This window comes from Cygnus olor, chromosome 12 (assembly GCF_009769625.2).
Source record: "Cygnus olor isolate bCygOlo1 chromosome 12, bCygOlo1.pri.v2, whole genome shotgun sequence".
NCBI classification, from domain to species: Eukaryota; Metazoa; Chordata; class Aves; order Anseriformes; family Anatidae; genus Cygnus; species Cygnus olor.
Window position 1 is genome coordinate 11,394,535 of NC_049180.1, and position 22,793 is coordinate 11,417,327.

At 50.1% G+C, this 22,793-nt stretch overlaps 1 protein-coding gene across 1 annotated transcript in view; it reads right to left on the reverse strand.

The window, feature by feature from the left end:
• Nucleotides 1-5,728: 5,728 nt before the first annotated feature.
• CNGB1 (cyclic nucleotide gated channel subunit beta 1) overlaps nt 5,729-22,793 on the reverse strand; it is a 34,776-nt gene continuing 17,711 nt past the window's right edge. Inside the window, exons 17-35 of the mRNA XM_040571551.1 lie at nt 22,332-22,453; nt 21,992-22,229; nt 20,813-20,957; nt 16,887-16,958; nt 16,023-16,180; nt 15,568-15,747; nt 14,141-14,349; nt 13,161-13,211; nt 12,960-13,046; nt 12,523-12,587; nt 11,870-11,992; nt 10,671-10,812; nt 10,225-10,384; nt 9,741-9,838; nt 9,574-9,657; nt 9,044-9,162; nt 8,478-8,624; nt 7,773-7,968; nt 5,729-6,359 (exon numbers count right to left, since the gene is read on the reverse strand). Of these exons, the coding sequence (XP_040427485.1) occupies nt 6,147-6,359; nt 7,773-7,968; nt 8,478-8,624; nt 9,044-9,162; nt 9,574-9,657; nt 9,741-9,838; nt 10,225-10,384; nt 10,671-10,812; nt 11,870-11,992; nt 12,523-12,587; nt 12,960-13,046; nt 13,161-13,211; nt 14,141-14,349; nt 15,568-15,747; nt 16,023-16,180; nt 16,887-16,958; nt 20,813-20,957; nt 21,992-22,229; nt 22,332-22,453 (2,609 nt within the window). The 3' untranslated portion in view covers nt 5,729-6,146. The remainder of the gene's footprint in view (nt 6,360-7,772; nt 7,969-8,477; nt 8,625-9,043; nt 9,163-9,573; nt 9,658-9,740; nt 9,839-10,224; nt 10,385-10,670; nt 10,813-11,869; nt 11,993-12,522; nt 12,588-12,959; nt 13,047-13,160; nt 13,212-14,140; nt 14,350-15,567; nt 15,748-16,022; nt 16,181-16,886; nt 16,959-20,812; nt 20,958-21,991; nt 22,230-22,331; nt 22,454-22,793) is intronic.

A 22,793-nucleotide genomic window follows, 5' to 3' on the forward strand; every position in this document is an offset into this window, starting at 1 on the left:
GGCATCACTCCCACCCCGCCGCCGCCTCTCACCTGGAGGCCCAGCCCTTCTCCCGGCCACGTCGCTCTGAAGCATCCCCTGGTGCCAGCCAGGCTCGGCGTGTTGCCAGCAGGTGGGCAGTGGCACCCCTCAGGACGACAGGCAGGGACGCTCCCTGGAGCCTGCGAATCTTCCCAGGCCCATCTCCTTCGCTTGCTCCCCTTGCTCCAGCCGAGCACTGACAGCGCTGCCAGGATGCTCAGCGCATGCATGGTGCTGGTTCTCCTCTTCCGCTGAGGGAGAGCAGAAAATGCTTTTGCTTGGGTGGTGTTCCTTGAGGGTTCCTGGCCCCAAAAGGGTCCCCAGGGCTGATGTGCAGCCTGGGGGCTGCTTCACTGGCCCCCTGTACCCTCAGCAAGCAAGGGCAGAGGACACTACCCATGCCATGCTGCCTGCGTCACTTTGCAGGTGAATTTCTCTTCTGGTTTTGCCAAATCCACAACAGAAACGGAGAGAGCAATTCCCCTCCACTCCTATCTGCCAGTGCATTAAGTAAGCGAGAGTAGATTAAAGCCTGTCCCCTCCCCAGGCACTGTTAGTCCCAGGCAAATTGCTGATACAACTTATATCTTAGCTTCTGCAGACAGGTGGACTCTCTCTGCAGATAACCAGATTTAGATGGGATCAGGTCTGCTGCTTTGAGTACTGGCTGTAGTCAAAAGATGTCTCTTGACCAGGAATGAGGGCATCAGTTGGGTTTTTCCACTACCCACTACAAGCTCGGTGCAGACCTGCGCCTCCCCTGCGCAGCTGGGCTTGGGCACATGATGATAGGACTAGGGAGGGGACTGGGGGACAGCAGTAGGAGAAATGCCCGTGGTGTAGCCCGAGGGCCTCAGAAATACTGAAACCTCTCCCATTCCTGGAGGAAGGAAGGCTGCAAAGCCCCATTTCCCTCCAATCTATCTGAACACACAGGCTGGGAGACGCTTTCTAGAAGGCAGTCAGAAAAGTAAAACCAGGGAGATTTGCAAAGTAAACAATGATCAAACAAAAAGACTTTGGTTACTGTTCTGGAGGCTGCTTGCCAAGACACACAGATCGTATCAGGCTAATTTACAAAAGGAAAACCAACATAATTAGTGTGCAGGAAAACACCTTAATGAAAAGTGCGTTAGTGTTAAAAGTGATGGGACCGGGAGGTCAAGGCAGTTCTAAATGCCAGAAAAACAGGAAATGGGTCCGTCTGCCAAGCAAGCTGAATCCTTCATGTCGCATACACATGCTGCACAGATTGAAGCATGCTACACATATTAAAGCACACATTTATCACTTTCATAATAAGATTCCAGGCTGCCAGTGAGGAACTCACAAAACCCGGAGCCGATGCCTGATGCAGGGCCTTGTCCTGGTGTGCGGCAGAGTGCTGCTCAGACAGGGCTGTGTGCCTTCCCCTGCGCTCTCCCTGCTGCCTGGGGCTGCCTGGGTTTTGCTGCTGGAGCTGTCCTGTGCTGCTGTGCTCCCTGTTGTGGGACACCAGGAGCCCCGCCGGTGCTGCACGTCCTGTCTCAGTGGTGGTCGTGCGGCTGGCTCTAGAGGCAGCCACGCTGGCCCCCGTGCTTGCACGCATGCTGCACCAGCCAGTTACCATGGCAGCTGAGAGATTTGCATGTGGTATTGGTATTTTTGCAGTATGAAAGAGCCTCTTATCTGGGATGAGCAACTAGTCTGGCTGGTCCTCACCCCTCTAGTTATTGCTAGGACACAGTGGCATGTTCCACCTGATGCTTGCAAATTTGGAGCTCTAGACTCTACCTTGGAAGAGCCATGGGCTGGGATGTGGGGGGTGCTGGGGTGTAGAAGGATGCACAGGAACTGCGGCTGCACGCAGTGGAAGGCACCCTGCTGTGCTGTGCTGTGCTGTGCCACGCCGTGCCATGCCATGCTGGCAGATTGCAGCCTGGGGCTGGCGGGATATCCCTCTGCAGCAGCCTCTCTATCTGATCTATCACACTTTTTTGGTTGCTTACATCCCACCCCTTAGCCTAATACTTCTAATTTAACCAAGGAAAGTTTGTAGAGCTTAGCTGTTTGACTTTTTCAGCTTTTCCAGCTCTTCATGTGTATCAAGTGACCTGTAAAAGGGGAAAAAATGTGTGAAGTAACTTACATATCTCAGCTTGACTTCAGATGACTCAAAACCAACTTACTGGATATAGCTCAGATCTTCCTAAAACATTGATCCTTGGGCATGAACCAGACTTGGAAAGTTTCATCCCCAAATGAGAACGAGTAAATGAGGAAGGGATGAAAAAGAAGAAGGTCATCCTGCCCGAGCTAAAGCAGCTGCTGCCAATGAATGCATCACCCTGTTTCCCCCCCGCCAAGCAGTGGCCTGGCTTTTTTTTTTTTTTTTTCCGGGTGTTAATTCCAGTATAACTATTGCTGCACTTAAAATGAGATCTGTGCTTCAGCACAGTACCACATCCAGGCAGAAAAAATCAGATGGATCTCAGCTCCGTTTAAACCAAGGTAAGATGGAGTCAGGGGGATTTAATTGCAAGCAAGAATCAAAGTAGATCTGTGCAATGGAAAAAAAATATATGTAGAAAAAGTGGTTCACAGCGTTAAGAGTACGTTCTCCTCATTAAGCACTTTAATCTTGAAACATGGAGATCTTAATTTTATTTCAAGCTTTATAATTAAATGCCATTTAACTGGGCTTTCCATTTGTCCTGCAATTTCTTTCTAGATCGAAGTCTAATAGCTAGACCTGCTTATTTGTTTTTACTTTTGTTATAACTTTATCAGTGATTAGCCTGCTGTTGCACTTAATCTTTTTAAAAGATTGCTTTAACTATAAATAGAGAAGATACCCACCCTGTTTCTATCCATAGGAAAACAAAAACAGTAAGGTATCTGTATTGGTTTATAGTATTCCTTTTGCAATTTGATCTTTCTATCTGAGACGTTTGTCTTCTTAGACTTTATACAGAACATCAAATCAGTGCCACATTTCCGAAAGATATAACGGCATAGGCCACAAAGAAAATGAGTATACAAAGCCTCCAACAAAGATACTACTTGTGATATTGAGGCAAAAACTAACTCATTAATACAGAGCCAACAACAGCAAGCTCTACTTTTCCTTCAACACTTATCTGTGCCAATGACTTCTCTTAAAAGCAGCAACAGCTGAAATCCTGTTGCAAGAATAGCTAGTTTCTATGCCCATGGGCCTCTGAGAAGGCAGTTGTTAAATGACAGAAACACAGGTCAGGAAGAAGACTGCAATGCAGAATTTCCAAGGCAACTATTGGCACTGGGCTGGCAACGAGCAACTGCACAGACAGATCCCCAAGTTCTGCATTAATATTATTAGAGGATGTATGTCATATCAAATCAATACAGCAGTTGAGTCACATCACCACTGAATGAGCAAAAGCTAATAAGAAATGCAGTAAAGATATACAGAGTGTTGCAAAATCAACCAGGAACATTACAAGGGTGGTGGAAACAACAGACTTGGGGTAAATGTGTGCTCTAAGATATTTAATAGGAACCAATGCAAAGGAAGCCCATTGCAAATGTAGCAAAACTGGAAGGTAGCACCATGTGGTAAATGAATGGAATTATAAAACGCAGCAGAAAGATGATTTATGACAAGCCCCCCAGACAGCAGAGGCACTAAATGAGCCTGCAGCTGCCCAGCTCCTGAGCTCACATGGCCACCTGCCATTTCAAAACAGTTCTGCCCAGCGAATAGAGCTGGGCTGTAAGTCCAGCCCCACCTTGACCTTAATTATCACCTGGGGAATAATCTCTGAAGAACTAAAGCCATAAACGGATCCACGGGAGGCTAGCTTTAAGTCTTCACGTGTTTCCAGAATTGCCAGTTATGTTTCCATTATTGTCTAATGCTGCATTTTGATACCTAAGATAATCATGCAAGTGTTTATCACTTAAGAAATTTTTTCTCTTACTGGTGACTTAAAAAAAAAAGGTATATAAATTCTACTACTAGTATTTTGTGAGCTTTATGTCTTGGAAAACTTACTGGAAAATCTGTGAACCAAAATGGGTTGTCTTTTTTCCTTTCTCCCCATCCGAGTCCATGAAGATCCCAGGAGGGTATTTTCTCATTCAAATGGGGCATTCCCCAGAGAGGTTTTTGTTTTTGTTTGTTTCCTTGTTTTTAAACCTAGTCTGAGCACTGCATTAACTTCCTAGGACACAACTCTGATTTTAAAGAAAATATTTGTGTCGCGATCCCCAAAACCACTCAGGCAGAGTTTTTCTTTAAGTGAACTTCCCTTTTGCTGTGGACGCATCAGCGTAAGCTGGCTGGTGCCAGGACATGGCTCTGGGGCCAGGACGGGTCAAAAGGGCTGGGAGCAGGGGGCACAGGTTGCTCTAGCCAAACCGAGGGAGGGCCTGTGGAAGGGATGAGGGTGCCAAGTGCAGCTGGAATACCGGAGCTGCCAAGGCACTGCTGGCACCCTCAGACTGGAAGCTGCTGGTAGAGATCTGCACAGTGGGGCAGGCACAGGGAAAATCTCCTGTCCTTTAGCTTTAAGTGTCAAAGCACACCTCCCATACGCACATCTACTCTGCTTTAGGCAGGAGAAGGAAAATCGGAATTTTGAAATAAATCCACAGAAAATGGTGGTAATCTAGGGGGTGTTTATTGTAGATACAGTGGATTATGAAAGCCGTTATGCACGCTTTTGATGTAAACTGTTCTTTCTAAGCTATATCAAATTGTAGCAGCAAATCAGAACCCTGGTTTGACTTTGCCACATTTCCTGGTTTGCTTATTTAAATATTTATATACTGAAAAGCACTTGCAAATCACTAAAGATTAAGGGAGGTGGGGATGAGGTCAGATTTTCCTCTGCAACGCTAAGGGCAGTGGCGGGTTCAGATGCCCAAGTGGCATGTTGGAATCCCTTGAAGTTTTCTTTAAAAGAGAGCAAGCCATCACCAATTAACACGAATATATTCTGTCTCTTTCCACCACAGAAACCCATTTATTTTCCAAGAGAGGAAAAAAAAAAAGCTGAGTAGGAAAGGTAGGAAAACCCCTCATGACATGAGGATGAGCCAGCAGAATTTGGATAGGAGCTGGGGTTTTCCCAGGGACCCACGTGGGTGTGCCACCCTTATGCCAGGGATGTGTCACAGGTAGACACGTGAAACTTGCAGCACTTGTTGGTATTCACTGAGCAGCTGAAGCTTCCTCAGCCACATCTCTTCCTCCACAGGAAAGAAAGGGCCGCTGCAAGCTGCTGCGGGAATGGGGCCAGAGCGGCTTCCCCATGGGCAAATGGGCTGAGAGCCAGCAGCATGACCTGGAGACAGCAGCATGACCATGGGCCTGGAGGCACTGCTGGAGCAGGTCGCTGCAGCGCCCAGGATGCACACGCTGCTCTGCATGCCACGGACTCTGGCCTGACCCTGAAGTACTGGCTTGGGGAAGCCTTTGTGTCACTCCTCTGCCCTGTCCCAGCTGGAGGGCAGCTGGAAGCAGCCAGGATTTGCCCCCCGAGCACCGCTTGCCGGCGGCAGCAGGCACAGTGTGCCAGGGCACCCAGGGCTGACGGAGCTGCGGCGGCCTGTGGGCCTGCACAACTTGGTCTGTGCTTGGCTTATGAGCAGAGTCCAGATCCTTTCCAGATGAGTCACCCTCCCGCTGCCTGAAGTCCAACAAAGGAATCTTTTTTTTTTTCCTTTTTTTTTTTTTTTTCCCCCTCTGGTGTTTGTTTCTGGCCATGCAGTGACTCAGTTTTTGGAGGTGAACAACCTCATGCTTTATCTGAACAGACACTCATTAACCATTCAGAGCTGTAAAGAGCGATTTTTCTTCTGCACTCCCTCTCTGTAAGATCTCAAGGCTAGAGGGCTGGCCTGATATATATAGGGACTGTTCATACAGATGCTCAGTAAGAATGAGCACAGGAATCTTGTATAGTTCTGGGTCGTTTGTCAAAGGGTTTTGACAACAGTGGGTGAAGGACTAAGCAGAGAAGAAAGGCAGAGCCCATCTGCAGCACTTAGCTAGCAAAGCCTACAACCGCTGTGCAGGAATCTTTAACAACTAAAAGCTTCTACCTGAGGCATTTGCCCAATTCCTACTTGTGCCACCAGCCCCCAGATCTGCTTATTTTTCATTTCCCTTCTTCCTCTTCTTCTTTCTGTGATATCTCAGCAGCAAGTATTTCTTCATCCTCCTGCGCTGCTGAAATCACACGGATAGCGACTAAATTATCAGAAGACTTTGAGAATATTTCTTCTCCCGGAGGGGTGCTTGCTTTGGGGGAAGCAGTAGGAGATCTGCGGTGCACTGGTGACTTCGGTGGGATTGGACTGAAACTGGGATCCTGCAATATCCAAAAAAAGGCAAAATCATCATCAGGAAACTTTTGTCCATGGCAGGTCCTCAGCCACCACCCCAAACCCTGTCATCTGTGCTGTGCAAAGGTGTTTGGGAGAGTTTCACTGCACTGAGCTCACCATGGGGGTTTTCACCTTGCTACCCAAGACGATCCCCGTGAGAAAGGTGGCTGTATTACAGTCTTCAGACCTTGAAGTGAGGTAAGACAGGATGAGTGCAATGAAACTTTCTTGCATGCCAGCACCTTTTGCTCCTGAAAGATTTTGTCTTGGTAAAGGTTTTGCAGAGGTGTTGTCATGCAAGGGCAGCTCAAGACTTGCCCCCTCCTCAAGCCCTGGCTCCGTCAGAGCGAAGCTGCAGTGGCCTCAGAGAGCTGGTGTAGGGATGTGCCCTGAGGAGGGACATCCTGCTCTAGGGGTTCCCCCACCCTACCAGCTCTGATGTGTGTGCCCCCCCCAACAGCAGGTCTTGCTGCCGTGACTGTATGAAGCCTGCAGCATCCCTGCTCAGAGCTGCTGATAACTCACTATCAGTTACTGGCAAGCACTGAGTAGCCTGAAACTTCATCATGCTTCTGTGAAGGACTGCAGAAATGCAGTAGTGTTTGGTGTCTCCCTAGATATTTACCAGCCTCAAGGCCACAGGGCACTCCCTATCAGTTGCTGTTTCACCCCCCTGGCTTTACATGTTCAGATGTGTTAGCCTGCATAGCTCCATGCTGGGAAGAGGAACAACAGCGACTGCATGGACATAAAATCTGTTTTTACCAGTCCAGTAAGCAGTTTTTACCAGTGTTTTCACTTGATGATTGAAAGGCGAAGGCAGTTTCCCTGAAGCTCATGCAGAGTGGGAAGGACAGCATGCCTGCTGCTGTGTGACTGCCCAAATCCTGCTGCCAAAGCTTTTCAGGCAGGAACTGCCCCGTGGGTGCTGGGTGCCAGCATCACCCCCCGTCCCGCCGGCATATCTATTAATTGTGAGTGGCTGTATAGCCATGGCAAGGAAGAAATGCTAGTCTGTGGTTATATCTCAGCAGCAAGCTAGAGTTAGGCTTAGTGCTGTCAAATAGTTCAGCAAAAAGTCAATGCGCTTTCCCCTTTCTGTTGCAAAGCAAACCTCCAGACCAGACAGCGGGAAAATGGAGGCTGTGCGTGATTTGCTGGATACCCCCATCCATTTGTCTACAGTATTCCAAACTCTGATGACCGGAGTTAATTTCTTTAAGGTGCCTTCAGTCGCTCTTCTGCTGTCACCCTTGGAGAAAGGCAAAAGGAAGGACGGAGAGGCTGGTTTTCCTATCGCCCAGGTTAGACATGAGCTCAGGCTCTGGAGCCAGTGGTAATGCAGCCACTCATCACCTGACAAAGCAGAGCCGAATTCCTGACCTTCCCACACTGACCTGTGCTGTCTGCATTGCCTTCAGCTCCTGGAGCTTCCACCGGAGGTGCGCAAGACGCCCTTTGCCTCCTGCCTTCCCCATGGCAGCCAGGGCCGCCTGGAAGAGCTTTGGCGTGTCAGCCTTTGGGGGAATGATCAGCGGAGATCCAGGCTGTCCTTTCACATCTTTGGGTTTATTGTTGTTTTTCAGCATTTTCCTACAGTGAGGAGAACAAGAGATTATTTCATTCCAGGAATATATTATATTAGCTGGATTTTATAATCAGGAAACGTCAGACTTTTAAAGAATGGGGACTTTTTATACCTTAGAAAGAACAGAATAACAAATTTGAGTAATGCTAAAAACTAGAGGGAATACATTAACAGATTTCCAAATGAATATGCTCTGGCCTTATTTGTTCCTGAGTTGCACCGCCTTTCAGTGATGAGGTTTTATAGATTAAAACATCACCATTAGACGTGCAGCATGGGTCCCAGCACGTCCCTTGCTCTCCACACACGCTACATGGCAGGAGCAGCACGGGGTCTCTGCTGCATTTCAGCAGCTCTGCACCAGCCATGTTTTTCTTGGCAGGGCAAGTGCTGAGTGGTCACCCATGCTTGGCTGCAGCGGCTGCAGCTGAGGGCAGAGAAATCTTCCCCATGACTTTCAAACCCGTGCTCTGTCATTTTAGGACACACGGGCTGGCAAGCAGCTCACACTCACTTGGCCTTCTTACGCAGCAACTTCTGAGACTCTGGGTAGTGCACCAAAATCTCATTCAAGTCCTTCTTATCCAAAATGAAAAGATTAGCAAATCCATGAGCGACAACGTTTGCTGTTCGCCGATTTCCTCCTCCTGCTGCCAGCAAGCTGAATGAAACACGGAGAGATGTGAATGCTGCTAATAACAAGCTCAGCATACTGTTCATAACCAAAAACCTCCCTGTTCCCGTTGAGTGCCTCCACCTCTCTCTTTCAGAGGACTCAGAGTTTAATTTTTACCCATGATGAAATTTTCCAAGCCTAATTTCTAAAGAATGCTGTGAAACATTGGCATGAAATACTGCATAAAAAATGACCTGCCAAACAGGTCACTTCAAACAGAAGTTTTCACATTGCAGTTTAAACCAGTCCCACTTATGGTGGGCTGTAGGGAGGCGAATGTTATCACTGTGTTACCGATTGGTACAGGATGGGAAGTGCCCATGACATATCAATGGCTGGTGTACCATTGTAAGTCCATGGGCTTGGGCCAAATCTCCCTGGTTCCCTGGCAGTGCTTCGCTGACCTTATTTCTCCGAACACAGATCCAGCTTTCAGTGTCACCAGCACGGTTTTGCCATCGGGCCCCCCCAGCACCTGCACTTGTCCAGCCTGGATAATATACATCTCGCGGCCGATCTCTCCCTGCAACAGAGACAGGTGCTACGCAAGTTGCCCTGAAACAAAGGCCTTATTATGGATGCCCTGCCCCACACCATGCTGAAACCCCTGTGACCTTTCACCCTTCTGCAAGCTCTCCAACTGCTTTATCCAGATGGTGCTCGCTGCTGGGCACCCACATCTGACCCCAAAGCCTCCTCCAGCTCCACACCCAGCTCTCCTGCCATTCATGGCTGCAGTAGAAGGGGTCAGGCTTTGCACAAGGTGAGCTGCAGCCAAGGACATTTTTGCTCCAGTTGCCCTGCCCAGAGCACCCCTGTGCCCGATGCAGGTTGGGCCCAGCCCTGCTGCGCCATGGAGCTCCTGCCCTGTGCTGCACTGCGCAGCACGGCCGCGCCACCAGGAGGGGAGGGAGGCATCTGGATAGCTCGGTACCTTCTTACAGACGTAGTCATTTGGCAGGTAGACAACCGACCTGAGCCGCTTCAGCATATCGAAGATCATCTGCCTGTCACAGCCCTGAGCCAAAACACAGCCAACAGCGGTCAGCCTGTGCCAGTGGGGAGGCACACTGCAGGACAGGACATGCGCTGCCAGGGTACCTGGAAGAGGGCCACTTTGCTGACGATGTTGTAGTTCACATCAATGGCGATGTCCAGCCGCATCTTGTCCGGCAGCTGCACCAGCAGCTCAGACTCATCTGGGAGATGAAGAGCAGAAAACCAGCTGTTTTCAGCGCTTTCTCCAGGAGCACACCCTTGGTGCCCAGTGGCCGGTGTCAGGAGCCAGCTCCTGCTCTCCCCATTCATGGCTCGGTGCCCAGAGCTCCCTGGCAGCGGGGACGGGGTGAGTGGCAGGAGGGACAGCACGGTGGGGACACTGTGCTGCAGGGGACACCAGGTCACCATGGCTCCATGTCCCACTGGCAGCCCATGTGTCCAGAAAAGAGATAAATAACCCTGCCCCAAACCCGTAGTGCTATTTGCTGGGCTGCTGTTTGGCAAAAACATTTCAGACAAACAACCGTAGTGAAACCTGTGGAGCATGAGGGTGATGAAGGTGTTGACCCTTGAAGCAGGCTCTTACCTAGCATGCCTTGTGAATGCCACGTGTACTCATACCACGTTTTGACACGGTTCTGCACAGTTTTGGGGATTTTGTAGAAGTTCATGTATTTAATAGTACTGTCCATGCAGCTCCGATAGTAAGTTTGCCCAGCAGTAGCAGCACCAACCACATCTCTCATCTGAATGGAAGAAAGAGTGGGAAAAGAGAATTTATTTGCCATCATCTATTCACCACACGGGTTAAGCACTCTAGAGAACACAAGAACGGTCATATGCTGTGTCCTGACAAGGGGTTTTCAGCATCTGCCAAATTCTTTTTGTCTTCTGCTGATGCTGAGCAGGTAAAGAGCCCTTGCATAGGGAAAACAAACCTGGAAATAACTCAGTGGACCAACTCCACTGAAATTGTCCCCACCCAAGGTGGGGAGACCCTGTGTGCATCCTGGGACAGTGGCTCCCACTCACCTGCCCGATCATGACGGAGAAAGCAAAGACACCCGTGAAGTAGTTCAGCAGCTGGAAGACAATCTCGAAGAGCGTCTTGGGGTCTGGCAGGCCCCCAATGGTGATGAGGGTTTTGACTGCCCAGTAGTAGCAGCGGATGTAACTGGGAGGAGCAGAGGAGGCAGCTTGATCATGTTTCTGGCATTAAGACCTGTTTCACCCTTCAGGACCGAGCTCACATCTCTGGCCACAGCAAGCCAGAGCCGTTGCTGAAAGTAATTGTGGGTGATGGAGAGAAAATGAAGGGGCTTGCAGATTCCCTCCCAGGTGCTTCTGGAGCAGGGGGATGGAAAGACCAGAAACCTCTCCATAGGAGGCTCAGCTGCTCTGGCTGCGCATGTTTTCTGCCTCTTTCAGCTTCACTGCCACAAACCAACAACATATTTTCAGCAACATTTACACTTTCAGAAACAGTCAGGGGAAAAAATTGTGAGCAATTTGTTGGCATAGGACTCTGGAGATGTCAAGTGAATTCTTGATTCATCGGTCTTGTGCACTCCTTTGGATGTTACACCTAGAGGTAGGTACACATATGTGTATCACACAAAATAACTATATAGCTGCAAAATTGCCATGGTAAGCTGAGTGCTGCAAAGGTAGGAAACACCAGCACTAGGGCTGGGAGGCTGACAGTCACTTGTCCCCACGTACACCTCACGCTAAGCCTTTAATGCACAATCCTTTTTTTCAGCCACCTATTATTTACTGCATAGGAGAATGGTGCTAAATTTATTAAATGTTATTTGGTATTTTATTTTGCCTGTGTTGTGGAACACACAGCTGTGGGCGTTAATCACTAGGCAGCAATCTTTGGCAGCTAATATGAGCCAAGTACTCATATGGGAACATACGCAGTGCTCTCTTCTCCCCATGGCATCCTTGTTCCCTAGCACTAGGCTCACAATTTTTCAGCCTCTTCAACACACCATATCCTTCAGCCTCAGCCCAGCCACAGCCTCTTCATCTTGAGCACATTGTAATACTGCACATCCCATCCCTCTTGTCCCTGTCATTCTTGCTGGCTCCACATCTTCTCCTGGGACTCCCCAGTCCTTTCCTCAGAGATTTTTATGAACCCAGCAGCATCCAACCATCTCCTTTCTTGCTCCCATTCATCACAGTGTGCCGTACTACATGGGGACCTGAGCTTTGGCTTGTACCTGTTTCCTTCCCCATCATAGACCCAGGTGGTAGAGCCCAGTCCTTCGTAGGCTGATGCCCAGTAATAGAGGCAGGAGTTCACATGCAGGCTGTACAGTAAATAGGCAGTAGTCCGAATCACTCTGCAAAGAAAAAAAAAAAAGAAGGAAAAAAAAAAGGAGGGAACAGGAGGGGAGAGGCTATGAGGATATGGCATCTGCTGGGACAAACACATGAGATCTGCCCTGGCATCACAAGTGACAGCAAATAGGAGCTTCAAGGCAATGAGCTGCGTGCAGACAGCACAGGTCCTGCTTATGCTAGGCCCACAGCATGTCCTTAGGTTCCTGCTGGTCCCTCCTGCAGCTCAGGAAATGGAAGAAAAAGTGCTGTGTCTGCCAGTTACTCCTCTCTGCTGCCAGTACCCCTGCCCACGCTGGGATGGCAATTGCAGCCGTGGGTTCTGGGAGCCATGCACCCCTCTGTGTCTGCCCGGATGAGGAAAAGGCGAGCCAGAAGCATCACCACTACCTGTGTCAGCAAGTACAGCGACACAGGGAAGTAAGCTGGAAAGCCAGAACTGGTGTGCACCAAAGCGAACCTCTTTCCTCGGTAATAAATAGTGATGAATATCTCTCCGCCCCATAAATGATTCCTCAGCTGCTCCCCTCACCTGTAGATGTATGCCTTGCTCAGGATGGCCTCAAGGCGGTTGTTGAACTCGAAGAAGGCCATGTACTGGGAGGAGAAGGAAAGCAGTGTGCTCCAGTGTGCCGCAGCTTCCCAAGAAGCCACCAACCAGGGCATGTCCCTGCTCCAAGCCCCCTCATGGCCAAGCCCCCCGGCTGCCCTCCCGCCTCATTCCTGCAGCGTGAACGGCCACAGGCAGACACGGCCCCATCTGCACATGCCCTTCTAATAAAATGTAAGAATAATAAGGTTGAAATATTGACTGACAGCCCCTACGGCCTTCAGGACAGGACTTCCCAGGACTTTACAATCGTCCTGTCATTGATTATTCTGGCAAGCCACAGCCACACAAACCAACGAGGGACTCTTCTGTGTCTGCTTGGCATGGTGGTCTGCGTGTTTCTGCCCGCTTCCACTCACCTTCAGGCAGCGGGGAAAACGCAGCAGTGGGTTGACACCGACTTTGAAGTAGAAGAAATCCAGGGGAAGGAGGCATACCACATCCATCTGAAACCCGCACAAAGAGAGAAACCTCTGCAGAACCTGCAGGCCCAGTGGGGTGGAACTGCAAGCCATACCGCAGATCAAAGACACAAAGAAATAAACAAAATTATGCCAAACCTTAAAGCGCTGTGAATGCAGGTAGTTCTCTTTCATGGCCTTTTTATCACTCTGGTTAGGAATTGCAGGGGAATAGAAAAAGAGAGAGAGAGAAAGAGAGAGGTTGATTATTGCTTGCAGAGAGCAAAGTCGCCACCAACGCAGTCATGCATGGCTTTCCCCTTCTGTGCCACAACCGGGAACCTGCTCCCATTGTGCATGGAAGGGGAGCAGAGCAAGAGGAGCAGAAGACCTGGTTGTAGGCCAGCTTCCCATCCTTTCTCAGGATATCCCTTGCTCATTTTGCGCCCTGGAGGAAGCACACCGCAGCGGCAGCACCACGAAAGTCAGAGTTCACAGGAGAAGCCTCCCTGTCTGAGCGTGAGCAGTGGGAAGGCTGTATCCCCAAGGTTTTATTTTTCACTGATTATTTAATTGGCTATGGAAATGAAACCAAGGGTTTTCACTTATCTCAGATGCATGAGCTATGCATCCAGATGGCAATCACTCCTGTCATATTGCTAACGAATTCTGCCTAGCTGTGCTCCAGGAAATAAATCCAGAGTTTGTTCTGCTGTCTGCTGTCAGCAGGTACAGGCTGCCAGCTGTGCCAGGGCTGGACGGCGTGCCTCACTGACCTGCTGGCAGGACTGCCCCATGGAGCAGCACCGTCACTGCTCACATCCTGGCCTGGGAACTAGGGCACCACGGACCATGTACTTTCTAGATGGCCTGATACTGATTTTGTGGGAAAAATACATATGTCTGGGAGACAAAAAGACTGCCACCTTATCCTCTACATGGCAGGAAAGATGTCTGCACTCCTCCCAGAGTGCACCCAGCCGTAGTGGGAAGATGAAGAGCAAATCCTAGCTGTGGTGGTAGAGTTGCTGGATTGCCTGGAGCCTGATCCAGACACCAACAGCCACCGGGGGGGTTGGGGCTGGGACATCCCCCCGGCCATGCCAACTCAGTGGGATGCAACGCATGCTGCCACTCACTATTATGTCTCCCCCCCGAACAAACTGCAGGCGGGTCTGAAAAACAATGATGTCCAGCAGGTAGATGAGGTCACAGACGTAGTCCACGAGCAGCCAGAAGTGGATGTTGGATGGCGTCTGGTAGGGGAAGGCCCAGCGGACGGGGATCAGCCAGCAGTTCCAGTTCCAGGCCAGAACAACGAAGAACAGCCACAGCACATACATCAGGTCTGTGCACAGGGAAACACACCCTGACAAGCTGGCCACACATCTCCCAGTTATGCAAACCTACTATATGAGGGGATTTCATCCCTTGCCTGCCCCCAGCACAAGGGTGAAACCTGCAGAAGACTGCAGGTTCTCCTGCTGATAGCATCTACTGGCAAGTGCCAAGCAGGGTCCAGCAGAAGGATGGATGAGCTGGGCTCTAGATGCAAAGTTAATACTATCTGCTGCAGGGTACATTGCTTTTTATCAGAAAGCCTCTTCTAACTCTGCTGATTCAGTCACAGTTGGTTTTGCTTTGCTCCCACAATACTAACTTTTTTTATTCTTTATTTTTTATTATTTTTTTATGTTTATTTTTTTCCCCTCGAGGCTACGCTGAGCTAACTCTGCCTGCCTGGTGCCGGTGGCTCCCGTTGTGAAAGAAGAAAGGTTAAGGAAGGAGCTGGGTTCCCCTACCGTGTTCAGCATTTGCCCACTACGAAGACTGAACAGCAGAATAACGCTGTTCCTTCTCCACCTGGTGGTGCTGCTGGCACTCGCAGCCATCAGGGAGCATTTAGGAAAGCCTGTGGATTTCACACAGGAGTTTACAGCTAGCTTACATGTAAACTGAGTCGTAGAATCATTGAATGGGTTGGGTTGGGAGGGACCTTAAAGAGCATCTTGGTCCAACCCCCTGCCATGGGCAGGGACACCTCCCACCAGACCAGCTTGCCCAAAGCCCCATCCAACCTGGCCTTGAACATTTCCAGGGATGGGGCATCCACAGCTTCTCTGGGCAACCTGTTCCAGTGCCTCACCACCCTCAGAGTAAAGAATTTCTTCCTTATATCTAATCTAAACCTGCCCTCTTTTAGTTTAAGGCCATTACTCCTTATCCTATCACCACACTCCCTGACAAAGAGTCCCTCCCCAGCTTTCCCGTAGCCCCCTTTAGGCACTGGAAGGTTGCTGTAAGCCCTTCCCGGAGCCCTCTCTTCTCTAGGCCAAACGGCCTCAACTCCCTCAGCCTGTCTTCAGAGGAGGGGTGCTCCAGCCCTCTGATCATCCTCGTGGCCTCCTCTGACCTCGCCCTAACAGCTCCATGTTGTAAGTCACTCCTTGCTCAGTTGTCCTCCCTTCTCCACAGCATCCCATGGCTGGTGCTGCCCCCTGCTCCCCTCCATCCCCTCCCCATCCCGCCCAGGGTTCTCCCAGCCCTGCCGTGCTCCGTCTCTCACTGGTGAGCGGGTCGATGCTGCTGGGGAACTGGTAGCTCTTCAGGCGGTCCAGCCAGGGCTGGCACTTGAAGGCACAGCACAGCATCTCACAGTAGTGTTCATCGCCTGCTGCCTTGTCCCCTGGTGGCACTTCTCCCGGTGGGGGCGGTGGTGGTGCTGTGGGCGCTGGCTTGGAGGGGGCTGGGAGAGGACACACAATTATTTTAAACAGCAGAAAATCTTCTTAGGACAATTTGGTTTAAGGCAATGCCTTTACAGAACATGTCTCCCAGAGCTACCCAGAGGGAAACAGTTTCCAGGTCATTAAACCAAATTATAATTCCTACTGCTCAATCTTCTCAAGGCCACCAACACCATCTGCAAACCTCCCTCTTCTCCCCATCAAAAACCTCCAGATTTCCTCCCCCAGCATTTGCCTTTACCTCTTTCAGACTCCCAGCCCAACCTGAACTCACATGCTGAAGGGCTCTCATCATCGGAGGTGACATCAGGGTCGGTCAGCTTCTCTTTCACCTTCTCTGTCCGCTCTTTGAAGAGCTTCACAAGCTCCTGGAGCCGGTCATTGATGATGGTACTGCTCTGGCTGGTGGCTGAACCGATGCGCTCGGGCAAGCTGTGGGGAGACTGTCAGGCTCTTCACTTGTATAGAAAAACCTGAGAGCAGGTTCAACACATATTATTTAACCCATAGGATCCTTAATTAGGATTTGTCCATATTTATCTGGCTAGCATTATCAGAAGAACACATGCTAAGGGGGTTTCAGTAAAATGCTGTCAGAAGCACCAGCCTGAACCTCATCTTTGCCCTTGGATGTGAGCTGCCCTCAGAGGGACTTGGAAAGCACCAAGACCCCAGGTTGGCTTTCCTGTTCTTGGGAGAAGGACAATTGGAAGAACTGCAGGGCGGAAATGAGCAGCAAGCCCCTGAACCCATAAACCATGTAATCTCCTGCCAGTGAAGGCAGCTCACCCCAAAACTGTCCCATGGGGCTGCAGGAAGCAAGAGCCTGGTGTGCAAGATGCACAGTTTGTCTCCTTCAACATGGAAGAAAAAGGTTATTTCTCAACAGTTGATAAAAGCAGGGTGTCCCCGTTACACCGTGAGAGCATTTTCTGTTCCAGGGAAAATTGTGCTAACTGGTTTTGGAGAGGGGCAGCAGGAGGGCTTCACCTGCTACGTGGTTCTAGACTGGTGCAGGCACTGCTCCCTCTCCCTCTGGTATCCCAGCATTTCCAACATCTGCGCCATTTCTGCCCGAAATGGCAGGGTCTGGGATGCAGGATCCGGATGGGCCAGGGCCCAGGGTACCAGCACGCACCTGTCCCTCTGCAACTCATCCCAGCTTGCCGGTGCCTCATCCAGGTTGTCTGCGGGGGCTGGCAGCTTCTTCCTGCAGACACAAGCGCAGAGGCCATGCGGGGGGGAGCAGCGAGCTGAGTGTCCCCTTCCTCAGCCAGCTCTTCCTCCTCCCAGGTCTCATCTATTGCCACTTTCCCTTCTCCCACCCAGGTCTGTTTCCCCCTTAATTTCTGGCATCACCTGATATCACTGTGTGAAAAACACCTTGCTCCTTTTGCTGCTAAAGATCTGGTCCCTCCTTTGTGCCACCAAGCCCATGGCTGCATGGGCATACAGCTGCCTGCTGTTGTCTCCAGCCCTCCTTGGGCCACCTGGCAAGAGGTTTGAGAGGTTCCCGTGGCCCATGTTTCTAAAGACAGTCGAGGAAGGTAAGGCAGAACAAGAAGGTGAAATCAGGAAGAAAAGGAAGATATCTTGGCTCTGAGCTGGCTTCACAGCACCTAAATTCCCCAGATAAAGAGTGATCCACAGAGCAGTGGCTCCATGCTGTGGACCCAAGTGAAAAGCACATCAGGGCTATGCCAGGTTCAAGAAGAGCCCTATAAATGCTATCTTGGCAGTACTGAGTCAGTGACAGCTGATGTCCTCCTAGAAAGATGAGTCCTACTGCAGCTGGTGGCTCCCCAGAGTACAGATGGGTTTCTGGGAGATACTCTGGATTTCAGCTTTCACAGTAGATGTGCTTATTAACGTCCCCTGAAGTGACTGAGATGCTGCACACAGCAGCAGGCTGACAGGCATGCCTTTGCAGAAGGGTGCAAGCTGCAAACCAAAACCAGCAGAGCACGCAGCCGTGAGCCTAAGAGTAGCAAGGCAAGAAGAGCATTCAAGAAGTGGAAGTGTGAGGCATGGGGTGCAGAGACCTGCACAGACCAAGTTACATAAATATGCAGGAAGCAAAGTATGAAAGAATTTGAATACAGGTAATAAAAATGTAAATTCCCCCTCAACAGGTGGGGCAGGGAGTGCAATTGCCTGAATACAGACAGCGTGAGTGGCATGAGAGAAGCGTGCACATGAGGGTGAGCACTTCACTGTGTTGGAAGAGTGCTGCGGGGGTGATGGGGACAGCCCTGAGGCCTGCCAGCTGCCGTGACGGCCTGGCTGCAAGGCAAAAGCTGTGCACCAGAATCTCAGCGCTGCCCTGAGAATCAGGATCCCCTGATTCTTTACCAGTGGAAACGTGTGGTTGAGACCTGGCATGGGGCGTGGGACATGGGGCATAGGGCAAGCCACAGATGTAAACCTGTCCTGTGCCTGGCCGGGCCCATGTGGAATGCGCAGGGTCCTTCACATGGTCCTGCCCATGTGGCATCACTCAGTGAACTCAGACATTTACCACCTATGTCACTTAAGTAGGGAAGTATCTCCACAGACTTTGGCAACTGAAAAATAAAAGAAAACAAACACACACACACGCACACACACACAAAAAAAAGGCAAACAGTTATCTTATCAATCATCTCAACAGGAGCTTATCTTAGAGCTGGTTCTTGCTTGGCTCTGGTTGTGGGAATTAGCTTTTCATACCAAGGTATAACTGGCCACGGATGGAGAAAAGAAGCTGGTGCGATTTCACACACAATCTGCTTCCAGACACTGATTAGGCAACAACTTGTGGCTTGTTTGCGGTGGCTCTTCTGTGACTGGGTCTAAACAAGGAGAACCCAGGTCCTTCTGAGCCACTGCATGGCCAAAAGCTCAAACTGTGGCCAGCAAATATCCTCTTCCTCTGAGAGCACCAGCCTGCACCAAGCTCTGCCCAGTGGCTCTCCTGCTTTGGCGTGGTGAAACTGTAGTTCTGTACAGAGTGAAACACAACTTGCTTTTAGAAACCTCCAGCTCTGTCTAGGGACCTCCAGTGCCACCTTGAAAGAGACAAAATGGAAATGTGGCAGAAAGATTCATTGCTCATATGTATAACGCCAACCATACAACCTGCTGTTTCATAAATTACTAGAAAACAACATGAGAAAACCGAGGTGCTCCAAAACAGCTGTACTGGGGAATACTGAGCTGTTTTTCCAATAAATGCAGTTCTGCAGGTGGGTGCTCCATGCTGACCTCACACTTCCTCTGTCTGCTGTCATCTTCTCAAAATGAGATTGTTCACTGGTGTCAAAAGGGCAGTAAAGAAATAAACTTTTAAAAGAGGGAACTACTAGTGCTTGCATGTTGTAAAAACTGCCTGTGGGTGACACAGATATGTGTACCTGAATAAACCGAGGCCATGGCTGTGGTTTGCTGTGTCCCTGGCTCCGAATGTGCCTGAGATGTGCTGACATGTATGACAAGGGCACCAGTCTGAGTTTTGTCCATTTTCTACTTGTGCTGTTGGCATAAAAGAAAGCCCAGCACCTTGACCCCGATTCAAAGGCAATTGAACACCCGCAGAAAAGTGGCACATATCAACTCTTTGATGGCAACAGCAGGCATTGACGTGCCTGGTCTCTGTCCCAGCAGAGGGGAGATACACAGCCTCATCTGGCATGCAAGGAGAAAAGGACAAACCCAAGCTTTGAGTGTTCTCATGCTGGAAAATAAACTCAAGAAATAAGGCCAGGGACTATTTTGGGACATAGCTGTGCCTCTGCCTTACAAGAATAGAGAGAGCTTGAATCAGGTACCACACACAGGCACCCCACGCCTCTTGGGGCCTCCCTCTGGACAAATCATGAGTGCTGCTGGAGACAGAGGTGCAGAAAAGCTTTCCCTGGGGCTGGCACCTCACAATGCCAGGAGAGACAGGATGGACACACTGTGCTCGGTATGGGGACAAAGAGAGCTGGCACACATGCTAGTGGGTCTGGAAAACACGGAGTTTTAATTAATGCATCGGCAAAAAACTGCATCCTGACCAGTAACTGCAAAGGGCACATGTCCCCACTGCTACCACCGCCTGATGAAGCACCGTGGTTCACAGCATCACGAACCCTCTGTCTTTGACATGACTGAGCAGCGCCTACGCCCCTGCCTCCCAGGCAGCCTGTGAGCTCCGAGCCTCTGCTGGCGGCTCCAGAAAGGCCCCATCCAGCCACCATGCCAGGCACTCCCCAGTGCTGTGCCGAAGGAGTTTGTCTCACCAGCTCCCTGGCCATGAGCTTGTTGCCAAAGGAAAATTTTGTCCCTGGGCCAATAGAAAAAGAGGAGGTGAGATTCAGCAAGCTTTAAATAACTGGCCTCTTAATACTGCCACTATTTGCATTGCAAGTATTTCATATGACTGCTTGGGATCTGGATTCCCAATTTAAAAGCCATTCAACAGACTGGATCATGAACTTTTTTGCTATTTCATTTTCAATTCCTCTAGGAGCTTGTTTACTCAAAGACCCAAAATACTCAGTAAGGATAAATGTAACTCCTGTTTTTCAGCATGGTTGCCTTGCTTTTTATTTATTTTTTTTACTCTGCAAGAATGAGCCTCCAAAAAGCCACCACCAACAAAACCAGTGGCTCCATCCAGCTTCAATTTTAAAGCACAGCCTTAAACATTCCCCTCTCTGAGCATCCTTGCTCCCAGGGAAGAGACACACGACCCTTCCAGCACAGACTCAAGCAGAAGGAACATTGGTTTTTCAGACTGAAGGCCTGTACCCAGCACATGGACCCCCACACTCCCAGTTCAGGAGCACGGAGGTGTAGAACAACAGACAAATGGTGCCTGGCCATGGTCAGCTTGAGCAGACCCACCTCCGGAGCCTCCGCTGGAGGCAGCACAGACCAAGCTGCCTCCCCACCCCCCAGAAAAGCTTTCAATGGGATTTGAACATGTCATTAACAATCATAAACATGAGGCAAGCCTTTGGACTCCCACCCCCTGCTCTTGCAGAGGCTGTACCGACCGCACGGCTTGGGGTGCTAGGGGCTGCCCTGGCAGAGCCCTACCTGGGGGATGCTGGTGCAGCACCAGGCACCACCAGCATGTGGGGGTCACCAGGGGTGGGCAGCGGCAAGCAGGTGCCATCATCCTCTGCAGCATCACCTCCGCCATCCACGTCCTCGACACCCACAGTGAGGCAGTGACTCAGCCCTTGGAGAAGAGGAGAAAGGCAGAGTGAATTGGGGGCAGCCAGCAGCCGCTCCCACCAGCTGCCTTCATTCCTGATGGCCCCTAAGCCACGTGCTGGAAGAGCGCTCCTTCTCCCTTTATTTATTTTGCAATTTCCCCCCAAAGCATTGGAGTGTTTCCTTTTCTTTTTGCTCAGTTTTTAACGCGGTCAGAAGTGCTGTTTGCTTCCTGTCTGCATTCACAGCTTGCAGGGATTCAGACTGCTCACTGCAAGCATTGGACAGATGTCTGTAGGGCATGGGCAGTGATGCCACTTGCCCACGAGAGAAGCATCTGCTGGGAGCAGCTTGGTTGGGTCCTGCAGCTGGACAGGCTAGGACCAGTCCTCACTTTCTAAGCTACGTAAGGAGATGCCGTGTGTCCCCGCAGGTGATCTTCCCAGGGGATTTCACCCAACTGAAGGACCTTGTGCAAGCCTTCCAGTCCCACGCTGCCACAGGACCAGTGGATCAGAGCATGGCTCAACTGAATCACCAAGGAAAGGCCCATTTGGATTGCAAGGTTAACATTCTGTCACATGTAAGGAAAAGCAGCAGAATTTGGCTTGCTGGCTAAAAACAAAGCAAAGCAAAGCTACAGAAACACAGTTTGTATTTCTGGGCTAAAACACAGAAAGCTGCAAACAGTAAACCTCCGTCTTACTGTAATCTTAGTATGAGTGGGTTGCATGAATGCTAACTAGAAAATGCATGTGCAGCGGATATTTAACCCTCAGCCTGCAGGACCTTTCATGGAGTTTCAACCAAGTTGGAGTGATCACTTATGGTTATTTGCAATTACAGTCTAGGACCTGAACTAAAAAGGCACGTCATGACGAGGCAGAAGCAGAAAAACATGAATTTTGTTCCCTAGTCTCTGTGCTGCAACATGAAGCGTGTTTTTATCTATTGTTGTTTTGATTTTGTTTTTCAAAAAGCAACAAAAAGCAACTATGCCAGGAATAGCACCCACTCCCTAGCTACACAATCCCGTTGTCAAAGCTGATCCTCTAATACCTAGGGGGTGAACAGGGGATTGCTCCTCATTGCAAAAAACGGGGTTGACAACTCCAGCCTTTCGCTTGCTGGCAGCGAGGACGGGGATGTGGGAGGCAGCAGCAGCAGCTCGGTAGCTGGGGACATTGGGGAGCTGCTCTAGCACAGGAGGGGAGGTGTCCCCGCAGTCGAGCAGCTTGTCATGCACCAGCCGGTCTAGCTCAAGGTCTCGGGCGTGCTTGGACATGCTGCTAGGCGTCTAGGTGCTTCAAGCAAAGGACAAGGCATCTGAAGCTGCAATAAAACAAAGAATTGTTTGAGACAGGACAGTTATTTCAGTGCAGAGAAATGCAGGGCTGACGTTGTTTTTAGTTGCTGCCAGCCTCATGGGGATGTTGGTAGTGTGGAGCAATGGCAGTGAGCATCCTGCCACATGCATCTGTGGGCACAGCACTGTTGCTGGACTGCAGTACTCTGCCAGGGCTGCATGAGCGTTTGGACAAGAAAAGAAACCTCCTGCCCATAACAGGACCCATGTCGCGCTGTTCCTGCAGCAGCTCCCACAACCTTGGTGCAGCTGTGCCAGGACCTGGCTTCACTCACTCAGGATGAGATGGGAGCTCCACAGCCAAGCTTCATTAACAACCCATTACCTTCTAAAAGGTTATTTAAAGTGCACATTGTGTCACTGATTGATAAGTTGAACAAAGCAGTAAAGAAAATCCTTTTTTTTTTTTTCTCCCCCCTGTGTTCTTCTTTGGCTGGAGGAAAAACTTATTTCATATCAGAGGTTATTTAATCAACATGCCTGAGTGCTGCATGA